The 27,892-nt window shown below is 43.2% G+C and overlaps 1 protein-coding gene across 9 annotated transcripts in view; it reads left to right on the top strand.

Moving 5' to 3' along the window:
* LOC108931969 (membrane-associated guanylate kinase, WW and PDZ domain-containing protein 2-like) overlaps positions 1-27,892 on the top strand; it is a 98,802-nt gene that overhangs the window by 17,634 nt on the left and 53,276 nt on the right. For 8 of the 9 annotated variants that reach the window (XR_003797684.1, XM_029252024.1, XM_029252019.1 and 5 more), the window contains exons 2-6: positions 3,570-3,686; positions 13,575-13,694; positions 16,450-16,674; positions 18,590-18,809; positions 22,827-22,906. Coding sequence is in view for 8 of the 9 variants with exons in the window: in XM_029252024.1 (XP_029107857.1) it covers positions 3,570-3,686; positions 13,575-13,694; positions 16,450-16,674; positions 18,590-18,809; positions 22,827-22,906 (762 nt within the window). In the remaining variant the exon portion in view is untranslated. Of the gene's footprint in view, positions 1-2,847; positions 2,911-3,569; positions 3,687-13,574; positions 13,695-16,449; positions 16,675-18,589; positions 18,810-22,826; positions 22,907-27,892 lie in introns of those variants that run through there. The other variant, XM_029252025.1, reaches the window with a different exon arrangement.

Here is a 27,892-nt window from a genome sequence, read left to right as displayed (position 1 = left end):
TGAAGTAGTAAAAAGTAAAGACAGTAAAGTAAGTAGTAAAACAGCTAATGGATAAAATGGATGTATAGAACAGGTACACAAATACATAGATGGAGGGAGGCGCAAAAAACACGGTTTCCCTGCAAAACCTAGTTTGAAATGTTGAGATAAATGACGCATCCCTCACCTCACTGTTAATGTGAGTGATGACAGTGGTGCACTGACACCTGCGACACTAATGTGAGCTCTGGAGCTGATGCTGACACCAGTGTACACGAGAGCACTGGCGCCAAAACCAAGCGTGAGTGCAAAGACACTGAACACCGGTCCATTGCAGGGTTGCTACACACTACAGGCAATTTAGTGTCACCAGTTCACTTTAATTGCACCATGTTGGAAGGAAACCCTGCAGACACAAGGACAACATGCAAGCTTGGCACACACTGAGTGGGATTTAAACCCATAGCTGAATAGCCAAGGCACTGTGAGGTGGCAGCACTAGCTGCTATGCCACCGTTGACATTTTTTCTGTGTTACTAACTAAAATATGAAAATCTTACAAGCACAACTGGGATTGCAAGATGGTGTGTAAATGAATTTGTTAATAAATTCCAAGTCATTTGTACCACTAAGTCCCAGTCTGTTATCAATCCATCCGTTTACATGTACATTTATTCATTCACAGACTCCAAAGCAACGTACATCTCATAGAAAACACTGTTTGTTCATTACATTAGGAGAAAGAGACATACCTGTCGATGTGTGACTAAATACAGCTTGTTTCCTTCACCATATGAACCGATGTTCATCGCACAAGTAGCTGCATAAAACTTTACCAGAATATCGATGATTCCTGATCACCTTCCTACTAGTTTTTTTTTCTTCATTTTGCGATACATATAATGATTTACGTTACGTTGCAGGAGTGGCTCTGTAAAGGGTTGATCCAAGCATCATCATGAACATTTAAATCTTAGATGAACTTAAGAGATGATGGGCGAAGTGAGTCTGGAAGAGATGAGTCTAAAGACCTTTTTTAAATGTGGACAAAGATTCAGCAGTTCTGAGTTAGGGGAGGAGGTCGTTCCACCACAACAGAGACAGAACAGAGAACCTCTGTGCTTTTGCACCTTTTGTGTGCGGAACCACCAAGCGAGCAGATGTGGAGGAGCGTAGCAGTCTGGTTGGGGTGTAGCATATCATCAGGTCCAGTAGATATCTGGGAGCTGTTCTACCGATGCCTTTGTAGCCATAACCAGGTCGCTAAATTTGATCGCTTTATCAGCAACTGTTTGTCCAGTACAGGGTCAGCGTGGTGCAGAGCCTGTACGCCAAAGCACAGGGTGTGAAGATTGATGTCAGGTTTGTCACTCGGAAACCCAAACAAACGTGCGTATTGAGGGAGGCTATTAATTTCCTTTGGGCGTAACGTCGAACGTTCCCATTCCGAAGGATACCTGTACTTGTAATGCAATGTACAAGAGAAGGTCAGGCAATATCTGTCATATTGCCGGCCCAAATTCAGTGTTGTGGAAAGTGTGAGCACAGTTAAAATGCTAAGGACTGTGTCATTAAAGAGAAAATAAAATATTTACTTGATGCATTTTGTACGGTCTAGTATTTTGTATTCGTTCGAGTTACATGTGTAATACAGCTGGTAGTGTAGTGGTTAGCGCTACTGCCTTTGACCCCAGAGGTTGCAGCTTCGATCTCTGATTGTACTGCCTTTAAGCAAGGTGCTTACCCTGAAATTACCTTGCTGTATAAATAAGTAAATAATTGTAACTTACCATTGTAAGTCACTTTGGAGAAAGGTGTCAGCTAAATGAGGAGATGTGATGTTCTTCATGTCTGTCCAGTGAATCTTAGATGCAGTGTGTATGAATTGTCCTGCAGGCCCTTTGAGGACTCGGTAGTGGTTTAGGGTTTCGGACGAGTCAGTTTGCGGGGCTGCTTTCAATAACTGAAGTGGAATAAATGTAGACAGGAATCCACACCTACAGGCTACTGAGGTAGAGTCACATTCTCAACGTTTTGGATTTTATGGCTCAGTTACTTTGTTAAGCATCTAGAAGGACTGCAGTCTTCATGAGATCCAGGTGTCGCCCCCCCCCCGCCACTTTTTTGTTTAATCCCTTTTTTGAGTTGCGAACTCAGCTGCAGGTGGCCTCGGTGCTGGTGGGATGCGGCGCTGTCCATGGTGCTGACAAAATGCTGACGATGTTGAGAATATGGCACAATCGAGATATAATAATGATGAATAAAAATGGCCAGAAGCCACTGTTTAATATGATCACAGAGTGTCTCCGTAGTATGAGACATAGTATGACAACAATTGTAAATCAAAGTATTGTTGCTTTTGTAGTGACGTTAACGTGGAGCTGTGTCTTATACATGATCGTTTACCTTGTCCTGTTGTTCTGTGTGTGTGTGCTGTGCTGTTATTCTGCAAGTACTAAAGGGTCACATCTTGCCACACATGCAGGATTCCACACGTTAGTCAGGCTTCCTTGTGCCCCATACAGCATCCGGAGGACAACATGGAGGAGCACAGCAATGCCGACAAAGGCCGACAGGGGGAGCTGTTCGCAGTCACACAGACCAATCAGAGGCGAGCGATGTGCTTGAGGCCGCTGTTGGCTGAGTGATTTCTCTCTCTCTCTCTCTCTCTCTCTCTCTCTCTCTCTCTCTCTCTCTCTCTCTCTTTGTGTGTGTGTGTGTGTGTGTGTGTGTGTGAGAGAGAGAGACTCCTCCTCAGCTTCTCCTTCTGTCCCTCCTTCCCCGACTCTGTTGTGTGCAGACAGTAAGGATTGCAGTAGGGTACGCAGTGACGTGTCCAGTGAGGTAGCGCACTTACACAGACAGGAAGGAGGTGGACACAGGAGCAGAGTCTGAGAACAGAACACACCTCTGGACACATCTGCAGGACAGGTGCTTATGACTGCCTTTTGTTTGTCTGTGCGTGCGTGCGTGCGTGCGTGCGTGCGTGTGCGCGCGCGTCTATATATGAGTGCCTCTGTGCATGTTTCCTGTGTCCTTTGTGTGTGTTTTGTCATGTTCATAATCTTCATATACTGTATATCACATATTTATATCGGTAAATAAGAATGACAGCTGTATAGACTTAAATACATATAAATATATATGATAAATATGACAGGCAGAAAAATACAGAAATTTGTAAATATAGATTTGTATATTAAAGTGATGGCTGAAAAAATACATATATGTACTGTATGTGTGCGTGTACAAAAAATTGTGTCTGCGGGAGAATTTTAGCGTGTGGCTCTGTGTACGTGAAGACGCGTCCACGGCACCGTTACCCTGTTTCCTTGCGGTACCACTGAAAGCCATTCTGTGAGTGTCATGTCAGAGGATGCGAGAGAGCCGCGTTTCTTGGATCACACACTCTCTGTCGCTGCTCTCTGAATGATGATGAGATTTGCTGAACGCCAGCTGTTAACTCTAATGTGCCGCACAGGTTTTAAGGTCCATTCATTGCTCCTGCAGCAGAGCCAGGGCATCCGACAGCGGAACGTAATTCTGTCAAAGCAGAATAACGCAAAGCGAACTGTGTTTTCTGTTTTCAGGGGGCGTCATCGACAAAGACCTCCGGCACTATCTCAACCTTCGTTTCCCAAAGGGCTCCGTGGATCATGACCTCCAGCAGACCATTCGAGACAATTTGTACCTGCGGACTGTGCCATGTGAGTTGCTGAGGGTGACCCAGGGTGACCCAGGGTGACCCACGCCGCCCCGTTGTCTCATTGTCTCATCGTCTCGTTGCACTTTGTTTCTGCAGCACCACTGAAACATCACGAACTGGCACTTGTGTCAACTTTTCTTTCTGATCGATTGAAAAGATCACATTTTAGATGTCTGGGACTCCCTCAAGACTTACTTTGTGAAAACCCATGCGGCACGATCACAGATTACCTCTGACCCCTGTAAGAGTTTTCATTCTGATTGATGGTGGTCTAAAGGCACTCGAGTCGTGGCTCAGTTATGGCTTGTTTATGCTGTGTTTCGGCAGAATTCGCCATCCTGTGTCATACCAACTCTCGTTTCTCACGCCCCACGTGCGGTAGTGGGAAGAGCTGCGTGTGTGTGCCGTGGCTCACAGACACATTTGTAGAGAGCCGTATTTACAAGGCTCCTGGTGACAGTGCAGAATCCCTCTGGTGTGACCTACAGGTCGTTGCATGAGCTCAGTCACAATGATTTCTCAGTCACATGAGCTTGCACTGCACCACCGACGTACCTCTACAATCAATTCGTATTGATTAGGCATTATTTTGTGCCGAATTCTGTTTTTAATCCTTTTTAATACAAGATACCTGCATGTCCAAGAATTGCAGGGCTCTCATAAAAATTGGGAATTCTCTGCTTCTCAGTGTCAGCGGTCAGTTTACTGGTGCGATTTTTTGTTTGTAAAAACTAAAGCGCACGTATTTTCTCCACCCATGACAGAACAGAATCATGGAAAACAGATAAACGTACGTAATATTTCAGGCTAGGTAGGTAACACTCTGCTGACGTGCTGATTCATGGGAATTTCACTATGAAGCTCTGCAGCAGATAAAGAACAGAAAAAGCAATGATCTTTAGAACATTCATGCACCACACCGGTTAGTTTGAATGTGATGTGAGTCACTTTGCCACCGCCATGTGCATTTAACCTCATCTGAATGTATGTGGAGTCCTTGAGTCTCAGCAAATACAAGCACAGGTGACAAAGATCTTCACTCTTATGCTCCATACAGTAACTGGTTATTACCGTCTTCTAGTTACAATGTAATTGAGGTCGTGACTTTTTCCTTCTTTCCTTCTGGACCAATCGTTACTGGTGTAAAAATTGTTTCTATTTACTACTGTACTGCAGGATATCTATTTACTAACGTACTTGTATGGCTTAGAGATCTTACTTGCAGTTGGATACTATAGTTTTTTGACCGGAGGATCAATCCCTTGGATATTGTTACCGTAACATATTATTGTCGACGAAAACATTTGCTAAAACTTTATAAATGAATAACAACAAGCGGAGTTGCCCACTTGTTGGAAATGCTGGATGTTGTTCTCTGTGGCTTCCTGTTGATGTTGGCTGGGCTGGGTCTTTGTGTACAGCTGTTGTAATTTACGCATGGGGTGTAACATCTTGTCCTGTGTATCTTGAATGTTTGTCCTCATTGGCATAACGAATGCTCATATGCTCATATTATAATAATTCATGCTTTCATGTACATGAAATTTGCATAACAATCTATTAACTCACAGGAGGAAGGGTTAGAGAAAAAAATGTATAAGAATAAGTTTTGGCATTCTGTTCTTAAACCTGGATTTAAAGGTGTCCAAAGTTGTTGACCTGGATTACATTTTGTCTGTGTTTAAAGGATAAAGCAGGATCTGAGCATCTTAGGTGAAGAATGGGTTAGCTTTTTTGGATAAGGAACATATTATTTTCCCCCTTCACAATTTTTTACAGGTTTCACCTTACATTTCACCTTACAAGCATGTTGTCAGGAGTGAATTATCCTCGATTTCTGAGACAAGCCTGTACACATGTAAAGATTTAAAACACTGAAGCAACAGAAATTTCAAAGCTTTTTGTGTTTATGATAAAAATCATTTTCGTGTAACTTGGACAGACTGAGTTTAAAGTGAAGGCCACTGGTACTTGACATTAATACCACTTATTTACATTAATTTATTTGCCTAGTATTTATGCATTTAACAGACATTCTTCTACAAAACAACATCCAGTGAACACTATGTAGACGGGTTCATACCTTTCAACCCAAGGAGACTTACAGTGCTAGATCTACTACAGTATATTATACAATACAGTGTAGTATACAGTATACTACAGTAATTTATACACCAGTGAAACACTGTGTCTCACACACACTATGGGCAATTTAGGGACCCCAGTTCACTTGAAGGCTTGTGTTTGAACTGTGGGATGAAGGCAACACAATGTCCAAACACAAGCCTGAGAGGGATCGAACCCACATCCTCTGAAGCCACCGGGACCGTGAAACAAGAGCGCGGGCTGTGCCACTGTGCCACTGTTCGAAATGCTATCTGCAATAATTGTACAATAATCATACATCTCTTACCTTCTGTGTGTGTGAAAATAGATAATTGCTGCTGCTGTATTCTTTGCATCATCTGCGTTTCAGAGGAAATATATGGGCAAACATGAGGGAATTTCGTGCCATGATGCCTTGACTGTAGATGGAAATATGACTCTCTCCACACGTTCTTGATCCTGGATAGACTGTTTCTCACTTCATAAAGATGCTTTGTGAAACATTTTGGCACAGTGGACTCTACAGTATTCTGTAGCACTGAAAAAATGATTTATTAGCTCAGCAATAATTACTCACAAAATTAATTGCTTCTAGCCAGACACTTGTTTTTTGTAGCAGTGCATACAACATAAAATATTAACTATGTGCCGGAGTGGGGGGGATGCATAAAGCAAACGTGTAATTGTGAGTAAAGCCTATTACTGGTGGTGTTTTAAGTGCTGTGCGTCATCGACAATGTGCTGTACGGTATAGATATGCAAACACTTGAAGTCAGTTCTGCTCATCCAACCCTGTGGCACATAAGTGCGGTACTGCAGCGTACATGTATTCATGTAGCGAGCATGTGTCCCCCAAGCAGCATACAGTGTTAAGGTACATACAGTTCTTTAACTATTTGTACAGTTGGCAATTCTGGGTAAGTACCTTGTTTTAGAGTACTGTACCTGGCAGGGGGATTTGAACCCTCAGTTTGGGGATCCAAAGGTTGCGGCACTAACCGCTGCACTACCAGGTGTCCCACGGCAGTTGTCACTATCACAACACTTTCAAAGGCAAGGGATCTTTAAATAAACAAAATTTAATTCACTATCTGCAATCTGTCTACAGTTTAGTGAGTGTAACCCTCTCAAATAAGTGTGTGATACTGCACTTTGCACTGTGAGCATATTTAGCAAACAATTAACTTTGAGCTCAGACAAAACTTTCTGTTTTCTTTAACCAAGTATATAGTCCTGTTTCAGGGACTGGTCCCCACTGGCATTTTCTTTGCAACAGTAATGCTGTACTAGTGATAGTATACGTTGTCCTCTATGTCACACCGTGGTCCGGGAGAAACGCTATTTCGCTCCTGTGTGTGTCCGACACGTGTTGTGGGAATGACAATGAGCTTGAATTTGACTTTGATGACCGAATCATTGTTCAACGTCTTTAACGTTGTGTGATGTAAATCGCTGTTGAGCTATTGTTGGGGCTCGCTGTGTCTGTGCCGCAGTGAGGTACAGTATCTTTACGTGTTTGAACGTACAGTAGCTGTTAAGAGTGCCTTTTGCATGGGAGGACAAGTTGTGAATGGCAACATGTTTACTGACGTTTTGACTATCGGTGGTACTTTTCGTGTTGTGGTTGTCCATTCTGATTAAAAAAAAAAAAAAAAAACATGGGTTCTCAACCTATTACTTTTATTGTTGTTTCATGTAAATTTGTTGATGTTTAGTGCTTTATTGATGTGTAATAAAATGTAAAGAAGGTTCCCATCCTAAAAGAGGATGATCCTTCAATTTTACCTAGAAGCTAGAGATACATTTTACTCATATTTTGTTCTAAGTTTTCAAAAATTGTGTTACCAACTTAAAATTCTATATTAAGAGAACTTATTATTGTTCTGAGGTTAGCTCACAATGGAAGGTTGAAGCAACTTACCTTAAATTGATGTGACAAACATTTTTAAGTAAAGAAAGTTGAGTGAACTGCACTGTGCATTGCTGACAAAGGTTTTCTATTTCATTTTACCTAAAGTTCACTGCAACAGACAGAGGCGGAACCAGGTAGGTGCTTTTAGTGCTCGTGCTCTTTTATTCACCCTGGTGCAGGGGAGGTGATACAAGGCAGGGGGGAAACGCGGGAACCGGGAACAGGTGCTCGGGGGTAGTGCGTCGGGAACCGCCGCGTTGTCCTGGGACTCGGGGGCTCGTGCACGGGATTTGGGGTCGGTGTTCAGGGGAGCGTCTGTGCCTCTCTCTCTTCTCTCTCCCTTCACTGGCGGACCCAGGGGAAGAATCGTGCCCGCAATTAGTCCCAGCTGTGGGTGTCTGACCTCGGGGCCCGCCGCCTCGGCATGTTACATTGACTTATGTTTAACTTTTTTGGTTAGAGAATGTTGCATTATTTTTTAAGTAATTTCACCATATCTTTTTGCAGTATGGGGTTGGCTGCTGTATGTGTGATTTTTTTTTTTTTTTTTTAAATGCTGTTCTCAAAATGAGTTCAGAGTGGGGGAAAAAAGGAATTGCCTGTTAAAATGAAATGTACATATTACATATTCCATGTAGCACATGGAGCTCCATCTTGTGTGGAGGCCATGTTGAGAAGTAAAGTGGTGGTGCCAGGGCAGAGCTCGGGGACTCTTCTGAGCCCAGCACTGTGACTCACTCACCTTCACCCTCTCTGGCTGCAAAAATCCTGGTCTCTGTGGTGCTGTTTCACCCTGATTAAACTTGGCAGTGATAATCGTCATGGTCTAGTTGTTTTCTAATTGTTCTACTTTCATACCATGAGCCACTAAGATAAACACATTTTTACATCAATCTCCGCACAGACAACTGCTGGCTTCAAACATATTTCTCTTATATACAGTACAGGACATCGATTGTCCAGGAGTCGGTGTCTCCAGTTGGATCAGGTGCTCTTTCCTGCATCTCATCACCTCCGTCTTTGTGTGCTGACACACATTACTGTGCACCTTAAAGGAACCTCTTGGTGGGAGTTGCGCACACAGCCCCATTGATGAAGATGAAACTACTACATCCTGCCTGTATGAAATATTAGTCCTAGTCCTGCACAAGTATGGAAAGAGCTCTGCAACAGATTTTAATGAAACTCGCCATGGAAATGTAGAGCAGTGTGTGTGCACAGAGCTAACAGTAACTGAGAAAGGATTTTTAACACTAAATACAACTTGACTTTTCAACATGCAGTTCCGTTCGCCACTTTTGTTCTTTGAAATGAAATAGAATGAAATAAAATGAAAGTAGCCACATATTGCATTGACACTTATTGCTTTTAGCCAGTGTTTATACCCAGAGAGACAAAGAGAAGATGCTGATGCTGGAAGCTTGTAGAATTAATTTGTTCTCCACAGCAGGAGGTGTTACCTAGCAACAGCTCAAATTGTAGCATGAGCATGCAGCAGCAAAACTGAACGACAGTGTAGAGAGGCTCTATAGTCATGTTGTCAGGAAGCAGAACATAATCTTTAAAGTGTTTTCGTCTTCTCGGTGGAATATTTTATTTTAAAACCATACTGCACTGCTAACTAGTCTAACAGCCTAAATGGTTGTATGATCAGTTTTATGTTAGAAGGTTTATCTGGTTTCAGGCAGGATTACAAACTACAAAAATATAAAATACAAACACTGACGTGCAAAAAATATATAATTTTGTCTGCAATTACTCACAGCTTCGGTAGTAGGGCTTTCAGTACTTTGAGATGAAGGCTGCACCTTAACCATTGCTGATTAGGAGGGAAATTACTCCTGTAGCCATTCAGTCACTTGGTACAACAGTGGGGCCCTTTATAACAAAATACTTTTCATAAAAAAACAGCTGGTGAAAATACATGTCCTTTTTCATACAGTGGGCTTACTATAGTAGAGCGTTTGCCCAGTTAAATGCTTAAATTGGAGTTGTGAGCTTTGATTACTGATTATTTGTTGATTAAATGCTTTCATTGATCATTACTTTCACAGCAGGTTTCTTTTTTTACCCCCACTGCTTGCCTTTGTGCGCTTTGGAGAGTAAAAATGAGTCTGCACTTCGTCTGTAACAAAATCCACACTCACTCAGTTATCCACCACCCTTGAACAAGGTAGTGATGCTAATTTCTTCCAAAATATTGCCCAGCTGTATAAGTGGATAAATAATTGTCAGTAGCTTCGAATTATAAGTTGCTTTGTAGAAAAGCATCAGATAAATGTATAAAGTAGATTTAAGTGTTTAAAAGCTTCAGAAAAGACATGACAAAAGATACTGAAAACGGAATGTACTGGCTGTTCTTTGGCTGAAGAAATAATGTACAGGTGCTGCCCAATTTACGACGGTTCGACTTGCGATTTTTTCCACTTTACCGTGGTGAGCTGGCGATGGACATTCAGCAGAAGCCGTACTTGGAATTTAGATATTTTTCCAGGCAAGCGATACGTGGAGCGATACTCTCTCGCGATGCTGGGCAGCGACAGCGATCCGTAGCTCCCGTTCCGTCACGCACAGGTGTGTATTAAATGTCTTTTCGACTTACGATATTTTCGACTTATCATGGGTTTCGGGGAACGTGACCCCGACGTAAATTGGAACCACCTGTATATTGTAACAGCGCCGAGGGGAGTAAATGTGTAAATAGTTGGTATTAGTGTTTATGTGTGTGTGCATAGTTGTGTGTGGTTTCTGATTGGTTGTCGTCCTATTTATGTTCAGTGTTCGAGAGTGGGATTCTGGGGAGTCCCGGGGGGACCCCTTAACCATGGGGTGCTACAGGGGGGCTGGGAGTGACCCAGGGGGATTCTGACGTGTTCTGTGTCTTGTACTGTCCGAAGCATCTTTGTTAAGACTGCTGCTGGAGACATGTATGCTTCTAATAAAGAGCATGCTTCTTTTCCCCCGTCTGTCGAGGCGGTTTCTAGTAGCTCCGTTGGGGGGCGCTACAATATCATTGATTTGTAACCAACTGCAGGTGTCAAGGACTGGAATGCAAAAAAAAACAGTTAATTTACCACCATACTTTCGGCAGAACTAAATAAGCTTCATGGAGGTGTTGAGGACCGTGCTCAAGAAGAGCCCAGTGGCGGTGGTTGTGGAACAAGTGAGATGTACGGCAGAAGTGTTCGGCGCAGCGGGGTTCGAATTTATTCAGGTGTCCAGCCATCGTTCACATGGGTGTTTCAATGACACTTCACTGAAGAGCGCTTCTCAAAGCCACGAGGGCGACTCGAACTACCTGCCAAGTGTTATATGCTACGTATTAGGTGACTGCTTACTTCACACTAGTCTGCTTTATTTTACACTTTCTTAACAAATGTTGACTGTCGCACTGCGCGTGGTTTTACTGTTTACGATATTATTGGGCTTTGCGGTTGCACAGGGGCATTCCTCTTTATAGGCCAGTACAGGTTGCGGTCGCAGGTTCGTTTCATCTAAGGCAGTAAAGAGCAAGTAAATCTGCAGCGCTCTACATTTAGAACGTGTCAAATGGTGAAACACACAATAAGTTACACAGCGTGTGTTTTGTGCTGCACACAGCTTATTTTCAGCCCTTTCGTAGGGCACTGGGAATGTAAGAAAGGCTCGATCCTGTATCCCTTAGTGGAACAGTGACAGCCTGTGCCCCCGAAATAAAAAAGAATTCCGCTTTGCACTCTCAGCTGTTGAATGTCTTCATTAAATGAAACATTCCCACAACAGCGAAAGGAGCAAAGGACCTCAGGGTTCTTGGGAACCTTTCAAGCTGTCCTCACACAGTTCAGCATCTTAACTCATTTTCTCTGTTTAGTTGTTATGCGCCTAACTGTAGCTGAGTGGGAGGAAACTGAAAACTTCTGTGAACAGATCAGAACTTCACTACAGACAAAGTGTTCCTCTGCCACCCTCTGCGTACAGTATTTCGGCGGCTGAGTAGAGGGAGGCTGCCGGATCAACGATTAATGGGGCCTTGTGTGCAGAAATAGAAGGGCTAGAAGAGAGATGGAACCCACAGCCTGTATCGACGGGCCTTGGAGAGACACAGAAAAAACACCGGAAAACACTTCCAGTCTTTTCAGGATTTAATGAATCAATTAAATGAATGAAAAGGAAGCGCTGAAGTACCACCCGAGGTTCGCCTTATAAGAAATATCGTATTTGCTGAAATGCGGCGAATTTTTCCACACCTCAAAGCTGTTGTGCTCCAGATGCCAGTTACACGTCTCATGTACATGTATCCCTCGGTTTAGCAATGTAATTGGGTACGGAAAACCATTTGGACACCGATCATTTGTATCATGAAACCCACTTTCTCATTATTTCCTATGGGACAAATAATAATGTTTTCCGGCTCTCTTACTGCCACCGACAATTTTTTGCTTCGCATTTCTGAACACGGTTAGACTTATGAGGAGTAAAAGTAAACATAAAAGGAAAGTAAGAGACACAAAATAAGAAGATACTGTATTGTGAAACACACACAACGGAAACATCCATTGGCATCCATCCTCAGCAACCACTCGTCCCGAGCAGGGTCGCGGTGAACAGGAGTCTATTCCGGAAACACGGGGCGCAGGGCTGGAGGGGGAGGGGACACACCCAGGACGGGACGCCGGTCCATGGCAGGGCACCCCAAGCAGAGCTCGAACCCCAGACCCACCACACTCAGGGCACCGACTGAACCCGCTGCGCCCCACCCCCCACAATGACTATAGCATTCGTGAAAATTGTGACGGTGAAATTTTGCTAACAACAGTAGATTATGTGACCGTTTTTGAAGAATTTCTTCCTGGGAAGCCAAGTGTTTGTCTTTTTTATTAGCCCGTATCAGTCATTAAACACATTTCAGCAGCTTCAGTAGGGGAGTCGTGGCAACATGCTGTGAAACAATCACAAGCAGTGGTGGTGAGACACGTCCCTGTTCTTCGTTAGCTGTTGGCTGTAACCGTGACAGCTTGTCAGGTGCGAGTGGTGAATGTGTGAATGTGTGTGTCTCACTGCCAGGTGTAGCTGCGTGCCACACACACACACACACACACACACACGTTCAATTGCAGAGCTTTCAGAAGTGATACTGCAGAAACATGGAGTGGATCTACTCCGAGGGATAGAAGAGGAAAGAAAAAATCTGAACTCTTCTTCTTCCGTCAACACATGGAACCAGCAGAAATGAACGATTACTCCAGACTTCCACATATTGGGCAGGGCTTCTTCTTCCCGGGTGCTCCATGGATTAGATTAAAGTGGATGACGGATGGAGAACCTGCTCTGTGTGGCGCTTTGGGGACTTAGTAGAAGGAAAAACCTGTAATGAGTGAAAATTTGTGCAATAAGGCTGTAAATGGAGCTGCAAACTGACCATTCCTCACATAGATGAATGTTATTCATTATGAGAAATGTTTGCATGTCAGTAATTATTGACCAGCTATTCTGTGTGCTTCATGAACAAACGTATTTTGCCACTTGAATGATGTGTTCTCTGATGTACATGGTTTTTTTCTTCATTTCAGCAACACAGTCTATGGTTAAGATTCTTGTTCTGACTTTTCCTTTTCAGTCCCTCATTGTGACATTGTGTAATTGCTGTATCGTGCCCTAAAATTCATCCTACTAGCTGTGAAATCACAGGAATCATCAAGTAAACTGACTTCTCGAGCTCCTCTCAGCTGTCTTACCGCAGTGTGCTTACTGGCAAGTGTCTCTCAAACCTTGTGACTTTTTCATTCTTATGTCAGGCCGCTGTCTGATATTAATGAACCTTCAAGTGAAAAAGTAGATGTAGAAAGAGGAGAATGCGTGACAATCAGTGCTCATCCTGTCCTCTTCCTGCAGGCACCACAAGGCAACCCAAAGAGGGGGAAGTGGCAGGGGTGGACTATAACTTTTTAACAGTTGACCGTTTTATGGAATTGGAGAGAAGCGGAGCTTTACTGGAGAGTGGAACGTATGAAGGTAAGATAAAGAGACAAAAACAGAACAAACACGTGAAAGAAAAACATTTTTTCATTTTTGGGGTAAATTGTGAGTGGCATATAGTGGTACGGCAAATAGTACTGCTGCCTCACAGCGTTTGAGCTCTTTGAATCCAGCTGGGTTTATGTGAACTTTGCATGGTCTCTCTGTGCTTTAATGGGTTTCTTTGTGGTGCTCTGGTTTCCTCTCAAAGTTCAAAGACATGTGTGCCAGGTTCATTGGCGACTCTGAATGGATCGTAGCGCATGAATGTGTATGTGGCCACCCTGCATTGCTCCAGTCTAGGGTGTAGCCTAGGGTGCCATTGAAAAGTTTTGAAGATGCTTTTCAAAGTCCTGTGTCTTCATGTTATTTCTTTTACTATAACATAGATTTGATCAAATTTTCAGCATAATCCAGTGATTTTTGATGGTCACTCAAGTAGGTCACTTGCATGCAATTCCATTCAAGACATTTTTACAGAGCGCTTTTCTCACATGGTCACACAGAGCACCAGACAAAAGGTCAGAGGCACAATACAAATAAAAGTTTGGCTGTACATTAAATTATTTCAGTAATTATGTAATTATTAAAGCTGTCAGTAAACTAACTGGCCATGGAGGGAAGGCACAGAAAAACTCCCAACCAAAAGACAAAGGAGAAAAGATAAATAAAATAAATAAATAAAAAATAAAATCTTGCATATACTAAGGGTCCATGACGTGATCATGCTATTGATACGGTCATTGGTATAATGGACGTTATATGTTCAAAGCTTCATTAGTGTCGTCCCAGTTACTTCTTCACCGGTGTAGCCTTTCATGGTTTGGGAAAACGCTGTGCTTCTTCGCTCGCTGTAGGAAGAACTGTTTCTGTCCCTCCGTGACTCTCGGTGCCCAACTGAAGGTCACTATGCATTTTTACCACTTTCAGTGCAGTGACCCCTGATGCTGTCTGCATGTAGCTCTGGGCGCTTCGCCACAGACTGGCCTCCAGCCAAAAGAAGTCCGATTGGATGTCCATAGCAAACAAAGAGCTTCCTTAAGTTAGAAGGAACAAAGTGATGCAGTTGCTTCTGTGACACAAGTTCCTCACGAAGCTTTACACGGGTTGAGCGGCTGTCAGCTCCTTCATGCTCCTTATGAGCCCTCTGAGCCGCTGGAACCTCAGCATCAAGCAGTGTTCGTTCAGCCATCGTCTCAGTGAGGTACCGAAGATGCCCGCTGAAGCTTTTCACTTGTACGTCAGCAACAGGCTCATTGACCAGTGCATTAAAAAAAGTCAAATTCATTCTAACATCACCATGACTGTCTTGCCCCAGAGGGTTAGATATGTTGCTCATCCAACTTAATACTAGAAGATTTACACAAACTAATGGTAACATTTTTGGTAGAAAGAAGCAAAGGGGTGAGAGCTGAAAAATGTTATTTTCTTCATATCTTTCATTAGCACCTTAGTGCACCTCTCCCGGGCTGCCAATTGCCAGGTCGACTCCAGACTGGTGCAACACTCACAAGGATGAGCTCGTAGTGAGAGTGAGTGAGTGAGATGTGCCCTTCTGCTTTTAGTGTTTATCATATTTGAAGTATTTTCAGTTGTGTTCTAATGTAATAAGTACATACTGCCAGGCCATGGTAACTTGGATGGTATGTTTTCTTGTTGTTGCTGTTATGGAAAGTTCATGGTTTTCTTGTTTCTTGAAGGAGGGTGGCGAAGAGAGTAGTTTAGCTCATATCGTGAACGTGAAAGAACAGAATCAATAAGCAGCAGCAGCTCAGGCTTCTGGCGATGGCACAAGATTTGCCAGGTCATGGTGGACTTAGGAAGGCTGCTTAAGTTTCCCAGCACCATTACAGAGGCATCTTTGTGGCCAGACATTTTACCTCTTGCTGAAACCTTTAAAGCTTCCTTTGGAAACCTGGAGGACGTCGGCCAATGAGAGAAGGTACAAGGAACTGGTGACGCAGTGCCACTCAAAGGCTCGAGAGAAGGTGTTGCCCATAGAACAAGGCTGCAGGGGCCATGCGGGAAGGTCAGACTAGGGGATATACATACAGTAGTATGTTAGATATCACAGTTAGTCAGAGGTGGAAGGCTATACAAGGCACAAGTGAGGAACTGGACAAAGCGTCTAAATGGCTGTGGATCAAGAGAGGTGAGCTGTAGGGTCAAGGTGGTGCAACCTGCATAAAGGCTGGGGTTTGATGAACCTTCTTTGGGTCCCCTGGATTGGAAGGACCAGAAACACCCAGTGACCCTGGGTTATATCACTAGTGACGTACCCAAGTGCATATTGCTTTGCCGCTGAAGTTCTTGCTGTTTTTGTGGTTGTTTTTTAACATTGGCTATTACAGCACTTGTTCTTTGTGTGTCCTGGTTTCTTCCCATGAGTTTAGTGTTGTACTTAACTGTCAGTGGAGTCTTTGCTGTTGGTTGCCACCTGTTCTGCTGAGTGTGTTTGGAGAGTTTCAGTCTGGTGGTACCCCCATACCCTGCTTAACATCCATAACTGCAATGTAATTCCAAGAGAGACCCTCCTTGGCCTCATCACCTATGATTGTAGGACAGTCTCCAACCTACCCTAGTGCTGCACTTGACAAGCACTTATTGGTTATGGATGGATCATTACTATAGGATTCCCATAACCAGCATCTGCTATTACTGTGTTGGTGATATTGTAGTACAGAGTAATTATTACCGGTGTGCACATAGTCACGATGGCATATATAACGAGTTATCTGCTGTTACATTGTAGATAACTACTACGGAACGCCCAAGCCCCCAGCGGAACCCACGTTGCTGCTTAATGTAACAGACCAGATATTGCCTGGTGCTCGACCGAGTTCTGAAGGAAAGAGGAAACGCAACAAGTCTGTGAGCAACATGGAGAAAACCAGTATTGAGCCCCTAGAGGAGGAGGGGGAAGAGGAAGAAGAGGAGAGGCCCATTGTCAATGGCAACAGTGTGGCCATCACCCCAGGTGAGAGCATCAGTACAAGAATATGATCACATCAAGACAGCATGGAGGAATTTTGACATGTCATGTAAACTGAGGAGCATTATGAAGGCAGTAGTACGTCAACAATGTCAAGGTAAAGACCAGAAAACTTTAGAAAACTGATGCTACAGCACAACAATGTCACGTTCGAACAAGAACATGCCGCTGTAATATTTCAAATGGAAAGTTCAATATGTACATGCCCACCCAAAAATTTGCGGCAGAAACTGTTACAGCCGGTGCTGGAGCCTCGACAAAGAACGGAAATAAAGTGCTATAAGGGCAGCACTCTTGGCGAGTATAGCCTCGGACAAGCGTCCCAAATTGGCGGGTTAACGGTTCGCTTACGAACCATCTGTCAGCTTATGTGACCACTTAGTAGAGGCAGATGTTTATCCTGAAAAGCACCTGCCTTGTTTTGTATGTGACCGCAATGATAGATGTGTTACTTGTGATGACGGGGAAACCTACAAACACCCACGTTCTCGTCGCCCGCTGCTGCTACGCTGAATACGGAACCCCCTTTGGGGATGAATGACGATGTCTCTTTCACTGGTTTTTTTTTGTAAGAAACAGGTCCAGTGCCTGACAGGTGTTTCACTGCATTCTTTTCGTACGTACAGTATGCAGTCTTGTCTTTTTTACTTCTGGATAAATTATTTTTGTTTTTTCTTTACGTTTTGTATTTCACATGCCTCGTAAAGGTAACGTCAGCATGCTTTTTTATATGAAACGCTTTACTAATTCATTCATCTGTGTACAGGTCACCATCCATTTTACTGAAGAAGTTTGTGCTCCACCATGTGATGGAAACCAGTGTCCAACCAGTCAGTCATCGTTCCTCCTCATAGTTTGTCCAGTTGTCTACGTTGCTTTTTACAATTTACGTTTACGTTTATTCATGTAGCAGAGCTTTTCTCCACAGCGACAAACGTCTCATGGAAAATACAAAGTGTTCATTACATGAGCGGGAAGAGACGCTTGGATACAGATGTGTGATTCTAAAGTACAGTTAGTTTGTTTCTTTCCACCATATGAGCCATTGTTCATCACACGAGTAGCTGATCAAACTTTATCCGAACATCGACCATTCCTGATCTCACACACACACACACACACACACACACACATTTTCTGAACCGCTTGTCCCATACGGGGTCGCGGCGAACCGGAGCCTAACCCGGCAACACAGGGCGTAAGGCCGGAGGGGGAGGGGACACACCCAGGACAGGACGCCGTTCCGTCGCAAGGCACCCAAAGCGGGACTCGAACCCCGGACCCACCTGAGAGCAGGACCCGGTCCAATCCACTGTGCCACCGCACCCCCCTCCTGATCACCTTCCTAGTAATATTTTTTTCTTAAATTCTTGTCACACGACACTATGTGGTATTTGTCTGTCCCACCAATGGTTCTGCGCACCGAGGAAGGAAATCGTTACTTTTGTATTGACATTAAGTAAGAAGTACAGTTAGTAGTGTGAGTGCTGGCCTTACAACACTTTATTTCAGCAGAACTGGAAGTACAGGGAGCACAAATTTGGGGACTGGGGAACACAAACGATGTTACTGTTGAAACGGATGGTGAGGACATGAGCCATATGTGAGAAGTGAACTTAAGAAGGGTTTTCCAAGAAAGAATGATCTTTGCTTCCAGTGATTCCAAGATAGGCTCTGGACAATCCTGATCAGGACCAGCTATTAATGGAAATGGATGTTTGGTGGGGAAACTAGTCTGTTGAATACTGTTACTTTTGGGGAAAATTACTGCATTCTGCATTGAATACTGTTTGAATACTACTATTTTGTCTGCAAATACAACAAAGAGTACTTTATAGCCACAGGAATAATACAGTATTATCAGTTCACGTCTCACTGAATATGCATATACTTTCTTCAGAAGCGAGCGAACATGAAGAGAAAAGCACCAGTGCCTCTGGAGAAACAGCAGCGGAGCCCCATCCTGCTGTAACATCCAGCATCACACCCATAGAAAGCACCATGAAAGAGGAAGAGCCCCCAGTGTCACCCTCCAAAGCTGAGAAAAGTGACGATCTTGGGCCACTACCAGAAAACTGGGAAATGGCCTACACTGAAAAGGGAGAGGTCTACTTTATCGAGTAAGTGTGGCTGTGCTTACACACGAAAAGGACGTCTGCTTCACTGCTGTAACGTCACTGGTTCAGGTTCAGGTTCACCCACTGTGTGTGTGTGTGTGTGTGTGTGTGTGTGTTCCACTGATGTATGGATGAGTGACCCATTGTTAGTAGTGTATCTAGCAGCGTAAGTCACCGCGGTGAATAAGGTGTGTGGGCTGGTAACACTACATAGTATCCACTGGAAGTCGCTTTGGATAAAAGTGTCTGATAAATAAATAAATGTACATATCCTGGCATCAAGGCAACGTCTTTTCCTGGGAAGTCCATGGTTATGGTTCAGCAAGACAACGCGTGGCGGCGAAGGAGCTGTCTGAGGCTGCCGAGAAGGTGAGTCAGCGGTTGTGGTTGAGAAGAGAGCAGGTACTTGGGGTTACAGGTAGGAGGGAGCTGTGTAGTGGTGGTAAAATTAGTGGCAGGTGGGTAGTAATGGGAGGCAGCTGGTGGTAAGTAAGGGGGTGTGGCCTTGTTAGTTAAGGTAGTTGAAGTTTGTGGAGTGGTGCACAGGTATGGAGGTAAAGGTGGTGCCTTTAGAAGGTATGTATGGAGCTGTGGTTTAACTGCTTGTTGAGTTTTGTTGAGGATGAAGGGCATCTAATGTGTGGAGGGGGGTGGGTCCGGGACGCCAGACTGCACTGTTGAGCCTTCCGGAGGTATCGTTGGCCTAATTTAACGAAACACTGACAAAGGGAGGTGCCCACTTGACAACCTCAATGAAATACTCATGTTGGTACCCTCTCGCTTTCTTGGTCTTCAGTTGTTGGGTTTGTTGGTTGGAGAAGGTAGTTAAGCTCCGTGGTCTCAGGTCATGGAGATATATGTTGGAAATGCTGGATATTGTTCTCTGTGGCTTCCTGTTGATGTTGGCTGGGCTGGGTCTTTGTGTACAGCCGTTGTAATTTACGCACGGGGCGTAACATCTCGTCCTGTGTATCTTGAATGTCAGAAACAGATTATGTTGTGAAGACATCTACCTCAGGTATATAAAGTTATACAAATTTATATCGATTTGTATAGATATATTGTAGCTGCGATGTAATTTAAAGTAGGACGGTGTCTGCTGCATAAAGTGGTAATTACTGTTAGTAAATGAGTAAAAGTCAGATTGTACTTGTAGTGTGGATTCCTAAAGTAAAGGTCACAAGCAGTGTGAAACCTCTCATTCCACTTTCTCTTCATGATGGCTAATGGCTCATTATAATGGTTCGGCTAATAAAATAAATATATTAGATTGCTGTAGTTTATTATGTTTTACTCAATTCTGAAGAGTCGATAATGCGTTCTGAAAGTTACAGATAAAATAAGTGACAGACCATCACACAACACATATTTGCAAGAGACTTTTAATATTATAATGTGAGTTTCGCTGATATGCTGATGATCCTCAGTTATACGTTTCTTTTAAGCCCGATGACCCCTTATACTGTATGTTGTCTTTAATGTAAAACTGTGGATGAGTAATAATTTTTATGATTGAATATTGTATTGTAGCTCAGCTGTAGCTCATGCACTGCTGCTGCTGCCACAATTGTTACACACCTAGGAGGTACAGCCAAATGACACTGGTTCTTAAATCGCTGCATTGGCGTCTCGTTACGTTTACAGTACATTATATACAGTATAAAGTCCTTCTCTTCACGTATAAGACGTTAAATGGAATTGCTCCAGCTTACCTGAGTAACATTACTGATTTTTATGTTCCAGAACGTTGTCTGCAGCCGTCGGATGCAGGTTACCTTAAAGTAGCTGTGATTGATAGAATTTCAATAGGAGGCCGTGCCTTTGGCTGTAGAGCGTTGGAATGGTTGCTGCAATAGTGTGCCTGCCTGATGTTTCCAGGAACACCTTGTCTATCTCAGGCTTGAAATCCAGGCTTAAGACTCGTCTGTTTGCCTTGGCCTATTCAACAGAACTGATGTTCGCTCTAGTTTACCGCATCTCCGCGTCTGGTCTTTTAGTGTAAAATTCTCTCGTGTCGTTATATCTTCAGTTGTTCGGCCCTGTTTTGTCGAGCGCCGTTTCCCCCTCTGTGCCCCGGATAATGTGAGCTACGTGTCTCTGATGACGGGACCTTGTCGTCAATCCTCTCGTGCAGCCCGACTCGGTCCGAAGCCCAATTGAGCCCTCGGAACTTCGGTTTCAGACAAGAGTTGCCGGGGAAGTGCCACAGAGGGTTTCCCCAAAAAGAGCACGTTTTTAAAGACGCTTTACGTAAACAATACGCAGCCAGCAATAGTGACATGAAATGTATTCAAGGCTTACAGAAATCTTGAGTAGATCTTGATCTCGCTCTTCCCCGTTGTTTCCCAACAGTGACAGTGATGAACAAACTCCCGCCTTGCGCATGCGCACACGCACTCACTCACTCACTCACTCACTTACTTTCCTGCTGCTCTTCTTCCACTGTCACCAATATGGCATTATCAGCTACTTATATATGTGTGTGTGTATATATGTATTTACATTTTTTATTCATATTCCTGACGCTTTTCTCCAAAGCGACTTACAGTGTTAAGGTTACAATTATTTACCCATTTATACAGCTGGTAATTTTACCGGAGCAATTTAGGGAAAGTAACTTGTTTAAGGATCCTACAGCTGGAGGTGAGGCTTCAACCTGTAACCTTTGGGTCCAAAGGCAGTAGCGCTAACCACTACTACCACTACTACCATTAATGTTATTAATGTTATAGTATATATAATGTTTGCTCCACCTTGTCAGCAAAGGTGCATCCAATGCTGCAAAGCAGCGGTACTTTATTTCCTTCTTTAATAACGATAGAGTTCTCTTTCAAACTGTCTACCAGCCCGGTGGACCCTCTCGCTGGACATCTGCTTCCTTAACTGGTAATACAATGACAGTTGTCCTCCAAACTGCTTTTCCAGCACAATTGACCCCCATTGCTGCAGAGGGGCTCTAGTTCTTTATCAGGCTGCCAAACTGTCAGGCTGCCACACACACACACACACACACACACACACACACACACACACATATCTATAGAACAAACCCTTGGGGTTTCTTGTCATATTGTCCATACTGTAGAGAGAGAGAGAACATTGTTTCCGTTAACGTGCACGCTATAATGAAACAGCTCTAATCAGAGCAGCTTTAAGCAGGATATCACTATATTCTGGGGAAAAAAAAATCACTTAAAGCTGTAATGAACTACACACACTGTCTGAAATTGCTTGTCCCATGCGGGGTTGTAGGGAGCCAGAGCCTAACCTGGCAACACAGGGTGTAAAGCCGGAGGGGGGCGGGACACACCCAGAACGGGACACCAGTCCGTCGCAAGGCACCCCCCGCGGGACTTGAACCCCAGACCCACCGGAGAGCAGGACCTGGTCCAACCCACTGCGCCACTGCGGCACTGCACCCCCTTAATGAACTACAGATTTGCTTTATTTTTACACAAAGTGGGAAGAATGTATTCAAAAGTTTTTTTTTACCTTAAATACAGACTTTACATCACATTGCAGGCAAGAACACAAAATTTTTCGAAAGGATGGAACTGGTTCATCACATCAACATCTGCAGCGTTTGTCAGCATCTGGTCACTTTCAGATTAAAAAAATGTTATAATACACATGAGCCTCTATTTATTCTACAAAAGTCATATAGCTATAACTAATAAAATAATGCACTGTATCCCCCTCCCCCCCACAGTGCTATTTATAGTTTCTGTTCTGATTGTGTTTTCTGATATGACTATGTTTTGCTGCCAATGGCGAGAATTGGAAATGTTTTTCTCTCTGCAGAAGAAATTTTAGAAAATAGAGCAGCGAATAAATACAGTGAGAAATAAATAAACTGGGAAATTTGAATGATTATAACTTAAAAAAACCAGTGTAGAAGCGCTTTTCCGTCAACAAAATGCTTTGTTAATTTAATTGAACAGACTACTGCATTCACACTAATCTTGCATGACTGAATGTTTCATTCTCTTAACTAAGAAGTTCGCTTTCTCCTCTATGCAGCCACAACACCAAAACAACCTCGTGGCTTGATCCACGCCTTGCAAAGAAGGCAAAACCGCCAGAAGAATGCAAAGAAGATGGTGAGCTTCTTGTTCCTGTTCTGTTTTGTTGTCCTTTTTGCTCATAAGTGTTCTCTTCTTTTTATTTCTTTTAGTAATTTATTGTTTCGCTTTGGAAATTGTTCTCATAATGGGATGCAAGAAGTGTGTTGTTCTTGGATGAAAAAGCTTTGGAAAGTAATGAGCTCAGTGTCACACTGGACCATGAGGCTTCTCCAGCTTTCTTACTGTGGGCTCATTTTTGTTTTCTGGCTGCTTCTTGACGATGGCAACAGGACTCTTGAGTCTTCCTGGTTGTTCATGGCTTGTTCCAACAAAGAGTTGTTTAAGAACAAATTCAGTGGGTTTCTGTCATTTTTCTGCCTCTTCTGTCATTTTTTCACATTACTGTGAAACTTTGACTTTATTTGTCATTATCACAGTGTTTTGTCAGAACACTGAGAATAAATTTTTTAAAGTTGTATCTTTCTGTGTGCTCATTGATCTTGGTCTTGATTGGCTGCTTCTACATGATGGGGTCTGACTTGTTTGTTGTCTTTTTTAATGTAAGCAATAGATTAGAAAATAGACTGCAAAAATATTGGGGAAATTGGCCTGTCAATCATCTACTTGTCAGCAGATTCGAACAGCCTGATCTAGTCTGATCAGCCTGGTCTTGTCTAGATCAAAATTTTTGGCGGTCAATCCAAAAATAAGGGCAGGAGACAGCAGGTAGGAAAGACCTAAGTGTGCTGTCTTTCATTAGTTGTTGAATGGACAAGGCAAGAACGTGGTCTGGGACAGGCGTGGCTCAAAGAATCAAGGAGCGAATGTCATTCTCAGGGATGATGTCGAAGTACAAAGCAATGCTCGTAGATGAGTACCTCCGGACTTAGGGACACGGAATTGGGGCTGTGGAAATGAGGCAGGAACACGGGCCAAGGCCAAGTGGGAGGTTACGAATGCAAGGGGGACGGCTGTCTCAATGGAGATTCCGCCACCTGGTAGCGGTGGTGTGGCTTCATTTATATTCACCGCTGCTCCTTTATGCCAGGTGCGTTCGGCTTGGGTGGCAATCAAGGTATACACACACACGCACGCACGCACGCACGCACACACACAAAACCGGAGCCTAACCCAACAACACAGGGCGCAAGGCTGGATGGAGCAGGGACACACCCAGGACGGGCCGCCAGCCTGTCACAAGGCACCTCAAGTGGGACTCGAAGTCCAGACCCGCCAGAGAGCAGGACCCACCCAAACAATCTGCTTCACCACACCCCGACTCGCAGCTGTTAAATGAAACTCGTTGTAAAGTCAAGTCTCCTAACTGGAAAAGGTGGGGAATGACTCTGTATTGGACTGATGATTCTGTTATGTTGTGAAAAATAATAGAAGAGTGCATCACCCAGTGAAGTAGAATGCAGAAAGAAAGGAGACGGACGGATGAATCACTGTCAATACCCACAATCCAAACAGTGAAAGCAAAGCTGTAAACACACCCCAGTGTCATAGGCTTTGTATTAAACTAATTAGCCCTGTTTTTTATGTACTTACTGTAACGACCCACATTACTGGGAGTTTGAGTGGGAAATTGGGTTTATTGCAAATAGTTGGATTGTGGGTAAAATGGAATTGTGTTCAACCACTGTGGGGAATATAAGGGGGTAAGTGTGTTGGCCAGTGAAAAGGAAGAAAGTTGAAAGCTGAGGGGTGCTAATCAGGCTGGGAAGGCTGGCTGGAGGTGCAGATCATTGAGGGACTCAGGTCCTCGGACCAAGAGCATTATTTTCTTGTGTTCAGACTGATATATCTCACCGCGTGCTGCTGTTCCAACAATTGTTCGTAAGGAACACGCCCCATGTATCTTTCTTCGCCCCATCCAAACCCAGAGTGCAGCGCTACAATACTTTTTGTAATCTCGGTTTAAAAACAAAAACCCTTCACCTGTGTTATATAACAAGCAGACAGGTAATGGTAATGTAAGAATTAAATATGCTCACTTTCTCACGTGTTGTATTCAGAAGAGGATGCGCATTGATAATATCTAGTATGTACTGGTATGTACTGTATGATTACGTATGTAATTAAACCACAAGAACAATTCCATTTTAAACAAAAATGCATTTTAAGTGTTGACAAAATAGCATAGTATAGTGTGGCATGACATGGTATGGTATGGTATGGTATGGTATGATATGGCATGGTATAGAACAGACAAATTTATTTTAGTTTGTGAATTTAAAAAGAGGATAAAAATGGCACTTTACATTCGTATGGTTTCACTTGTTACTGTAAGGATGTGAATGTACTACCTGCAGTAGACAAAGGGATAGGAAATGCCTTTAGTTCAAACATTAACGTTCCCTCTGTTGTTGCCATGGCAACTCTCTTCCTTGCATCCACAGATTTAAGGAGGTTCCAAAGAAACAATGGAGATTTAAGGCATTTTATTTGCACCCCTTCCTTTATATTGTCACTGTCATGAGATAAGATGTCCCATTCATCGCACCAGTATTTTCCCATCAGCACTTTAGTGTGTCCCTTCGAGGGTATGAAGATCCAGTCTCACAGCTGCTCTCCATCTTCATCCAGCTCCATTTCAGACAAACTGGCTATGGTCTGTTACAGTCTAAATAGATTAAATAAAATATTTTAGTATAAGTAAAAGTGAAAAGCTAAGAAGCGGTATTGGCAGGACGACCTTGACAGCAAGAGCTCAATTATTGGGAAGCCTCGTGGCGACTGGCAGGAATGAGCTCCACAGCACTGCTTCTTGGAGCAGAGCAGCTGAACCAGTGTGGTGCTCGAAGAGCCAGGCTGTTCAGCGATGGTGCCAAGCAGAGGTTCAGAGTCGTTGTCCATCATGGTTAGAAGCTTGTTTAGCGTCCTTCTCTGTGCCACTTCCCAGGACGGAGCACGTCCCCCAGGCCAGTTATTGGCTCTGCCAGCATCCCCTGTACAGGTGGCAGCACTTTTACTGGCCCAGCATGAAGCCGCGTACAAGACGGCACCTACAGCAGCACACTGGTACAGTTGGCCCCACACTTATGAACGTTTCATCGACAAACTTTTTTCAGCAAGGCTGGTACTCCGTATCAGTTGAAATGGTGTGCCAGAGCTCCTCACATTGTGCCAGTAGATAGCGACAGCAAACAGTAAGTGCTGCCTTAAGGTTTTCAAAAGAGTGCAGAAGATGGAAAAGAAAGAAAGAGAAAGTGAAAGCACTGTACATGGTCCTAGTAGATGATCTACTAGTTTTGAGCTGGCCAGTGCAATGCCACATATCCATCATCCTCCAAGTCCATGTACTTGATATGCAGTTGTTTAGTCTTCATACATAAATAACATGCATCGTAATTTTTTTTCTTTATTAAATTTCTTATAATTATGCTCTTTTATGCAATCGCTACAATTGCTTGTTCCGAGAGGGCTCGCGTCGAGCCGGAGCCTACCCGGCAACACAGGGCGCACCCTGGATGGGATGCCAGTCCATCGCAAGGCACCCCAAGTGGGGCTCAAACCCCAGACCCGCCACACAGCGGGACCCGGCCAAAACCTGGCGTAGCTCTGGTCAGGGTTTGTTTGGCTTTTTTTTTTTTTATCTACACCATGTGGTAAATACTCCTTACGGTGGGTGCAGAGCTGTCCCGGGTAGAGAGACAGCCAGAATAACTCCCGTTGTTGCCTCCCACTTCACAGAGCTCTTCAAGTTGCTCACATTTACATTTCGCATTTAACATTTATTCGTTTAGCATATGCCTTTCTGCAAAGCGAGGCTCTAAACAGAGTAAGTGAAAGTGCATATAGAATTGAGGTAGAGCCCCTGGTCCACTCTGAGTAGTTCAACATGCAACCGTACCGTAGGTACCAGTTACATTTGGAAGTTGGAGACCAACGGGACCTTAAGAGTGTCCTGGATACTCCAGAATAGCTGGGCCTCTTCAGAAAAGTCCTTGTGAGGTCATGTGAAACCAGACTGCACACGTGACAGAGAAGCACTTTAGCTTTTTCTTTGCTTTCCTGCAGGGGAGTCCCTCGGAAAACACATGAACTGGAAGCTCAAACAGTTGGGCCTGGAAGTCTATTCATACATTTTTTGATGAAGTCCAAAGTCACTTTGGCCACAAGGACACAGTCAATAAAACTTTAATAATGAAGGTTCATTTGTGCATTACTGCTTGTAAATTCCTCTCATCCAGCCATATTAAATACAAAATACTTATTGCATGGCACTCAGTATTTTTATTAGTTCAAAACTACATTAAACTTAACACTAATCTAAAGTGAAAGTAAAAATGTTGTCTTCATAAATGTTATCTTTAATCATGAATTCAGTCACTTCAAAAACATTTCCAATGTTATTTTGTCATTTCAACAGCACTGATTTGGAATTTTAACATATTTAAGATAAACTCTTGCTTTGTGTTACACCTCATTTTTGATACTCTTTCATACTTGTATTTTTTAATTGCATTTTCTTCACTGGGTTTTGGTTAGGGTTAGGGTTGGGTCACTCAACCAATAATCAGTCTAATGGCATAACTAAAACAGCACATTTCTTCTTCTTCTTCTTATAACAATAATAATAATAATAGTAATAAAAATAATAATAATAATAAACACATTTAGGTCATGCTTTTCTCTTATGCTGTTATGTTGCTTATTTAACAATTTATAGATTAATTTTTACTGTATCATTTTAAGGTGAGTTCTACAGCAGAGGTGGGATTCAAACCCAGGACTTTTGAGTCCTTATAGAAATATAGAAATCTGTGACAATTTATTCATTTTAAATTTACATTTATTCATTTAGCAGATGCTTTTCTCCAAAGCGTCTCATAGAAAATTAATTTACATTTACTGATTCGCTTACATGTTTACATATTTATTTACTGATCAATGCCACGATCAATAAACAGCTTTAATGACTTGAATGCCTTTGCACCAACACAAATAAAGTTTTTATCTTGCAATCAAATGAAGGTCATCTCCAATTAAACATTTGTTTGACCAGCTAGTCCCAGA

The sequence above is a fragment of the Scleropages formosus genome, chromosome 5 (genome assembly GCF_900964775.1).
Source record: "Scleropages formosus chromosome 5, fSclFor1.1, whole genome shotgun sequence".
Taxonomy (NCBI): domain Eukaryota; kingdom Metazoa; phylum Chordata; class Actinopteri; order Osteoglossiformes; family Osteoglossidae; genus Scleropages; species Scleropages formosus.
This window is presented reverse-complemented; position numbering and strand designations above follow the sequence as displayed.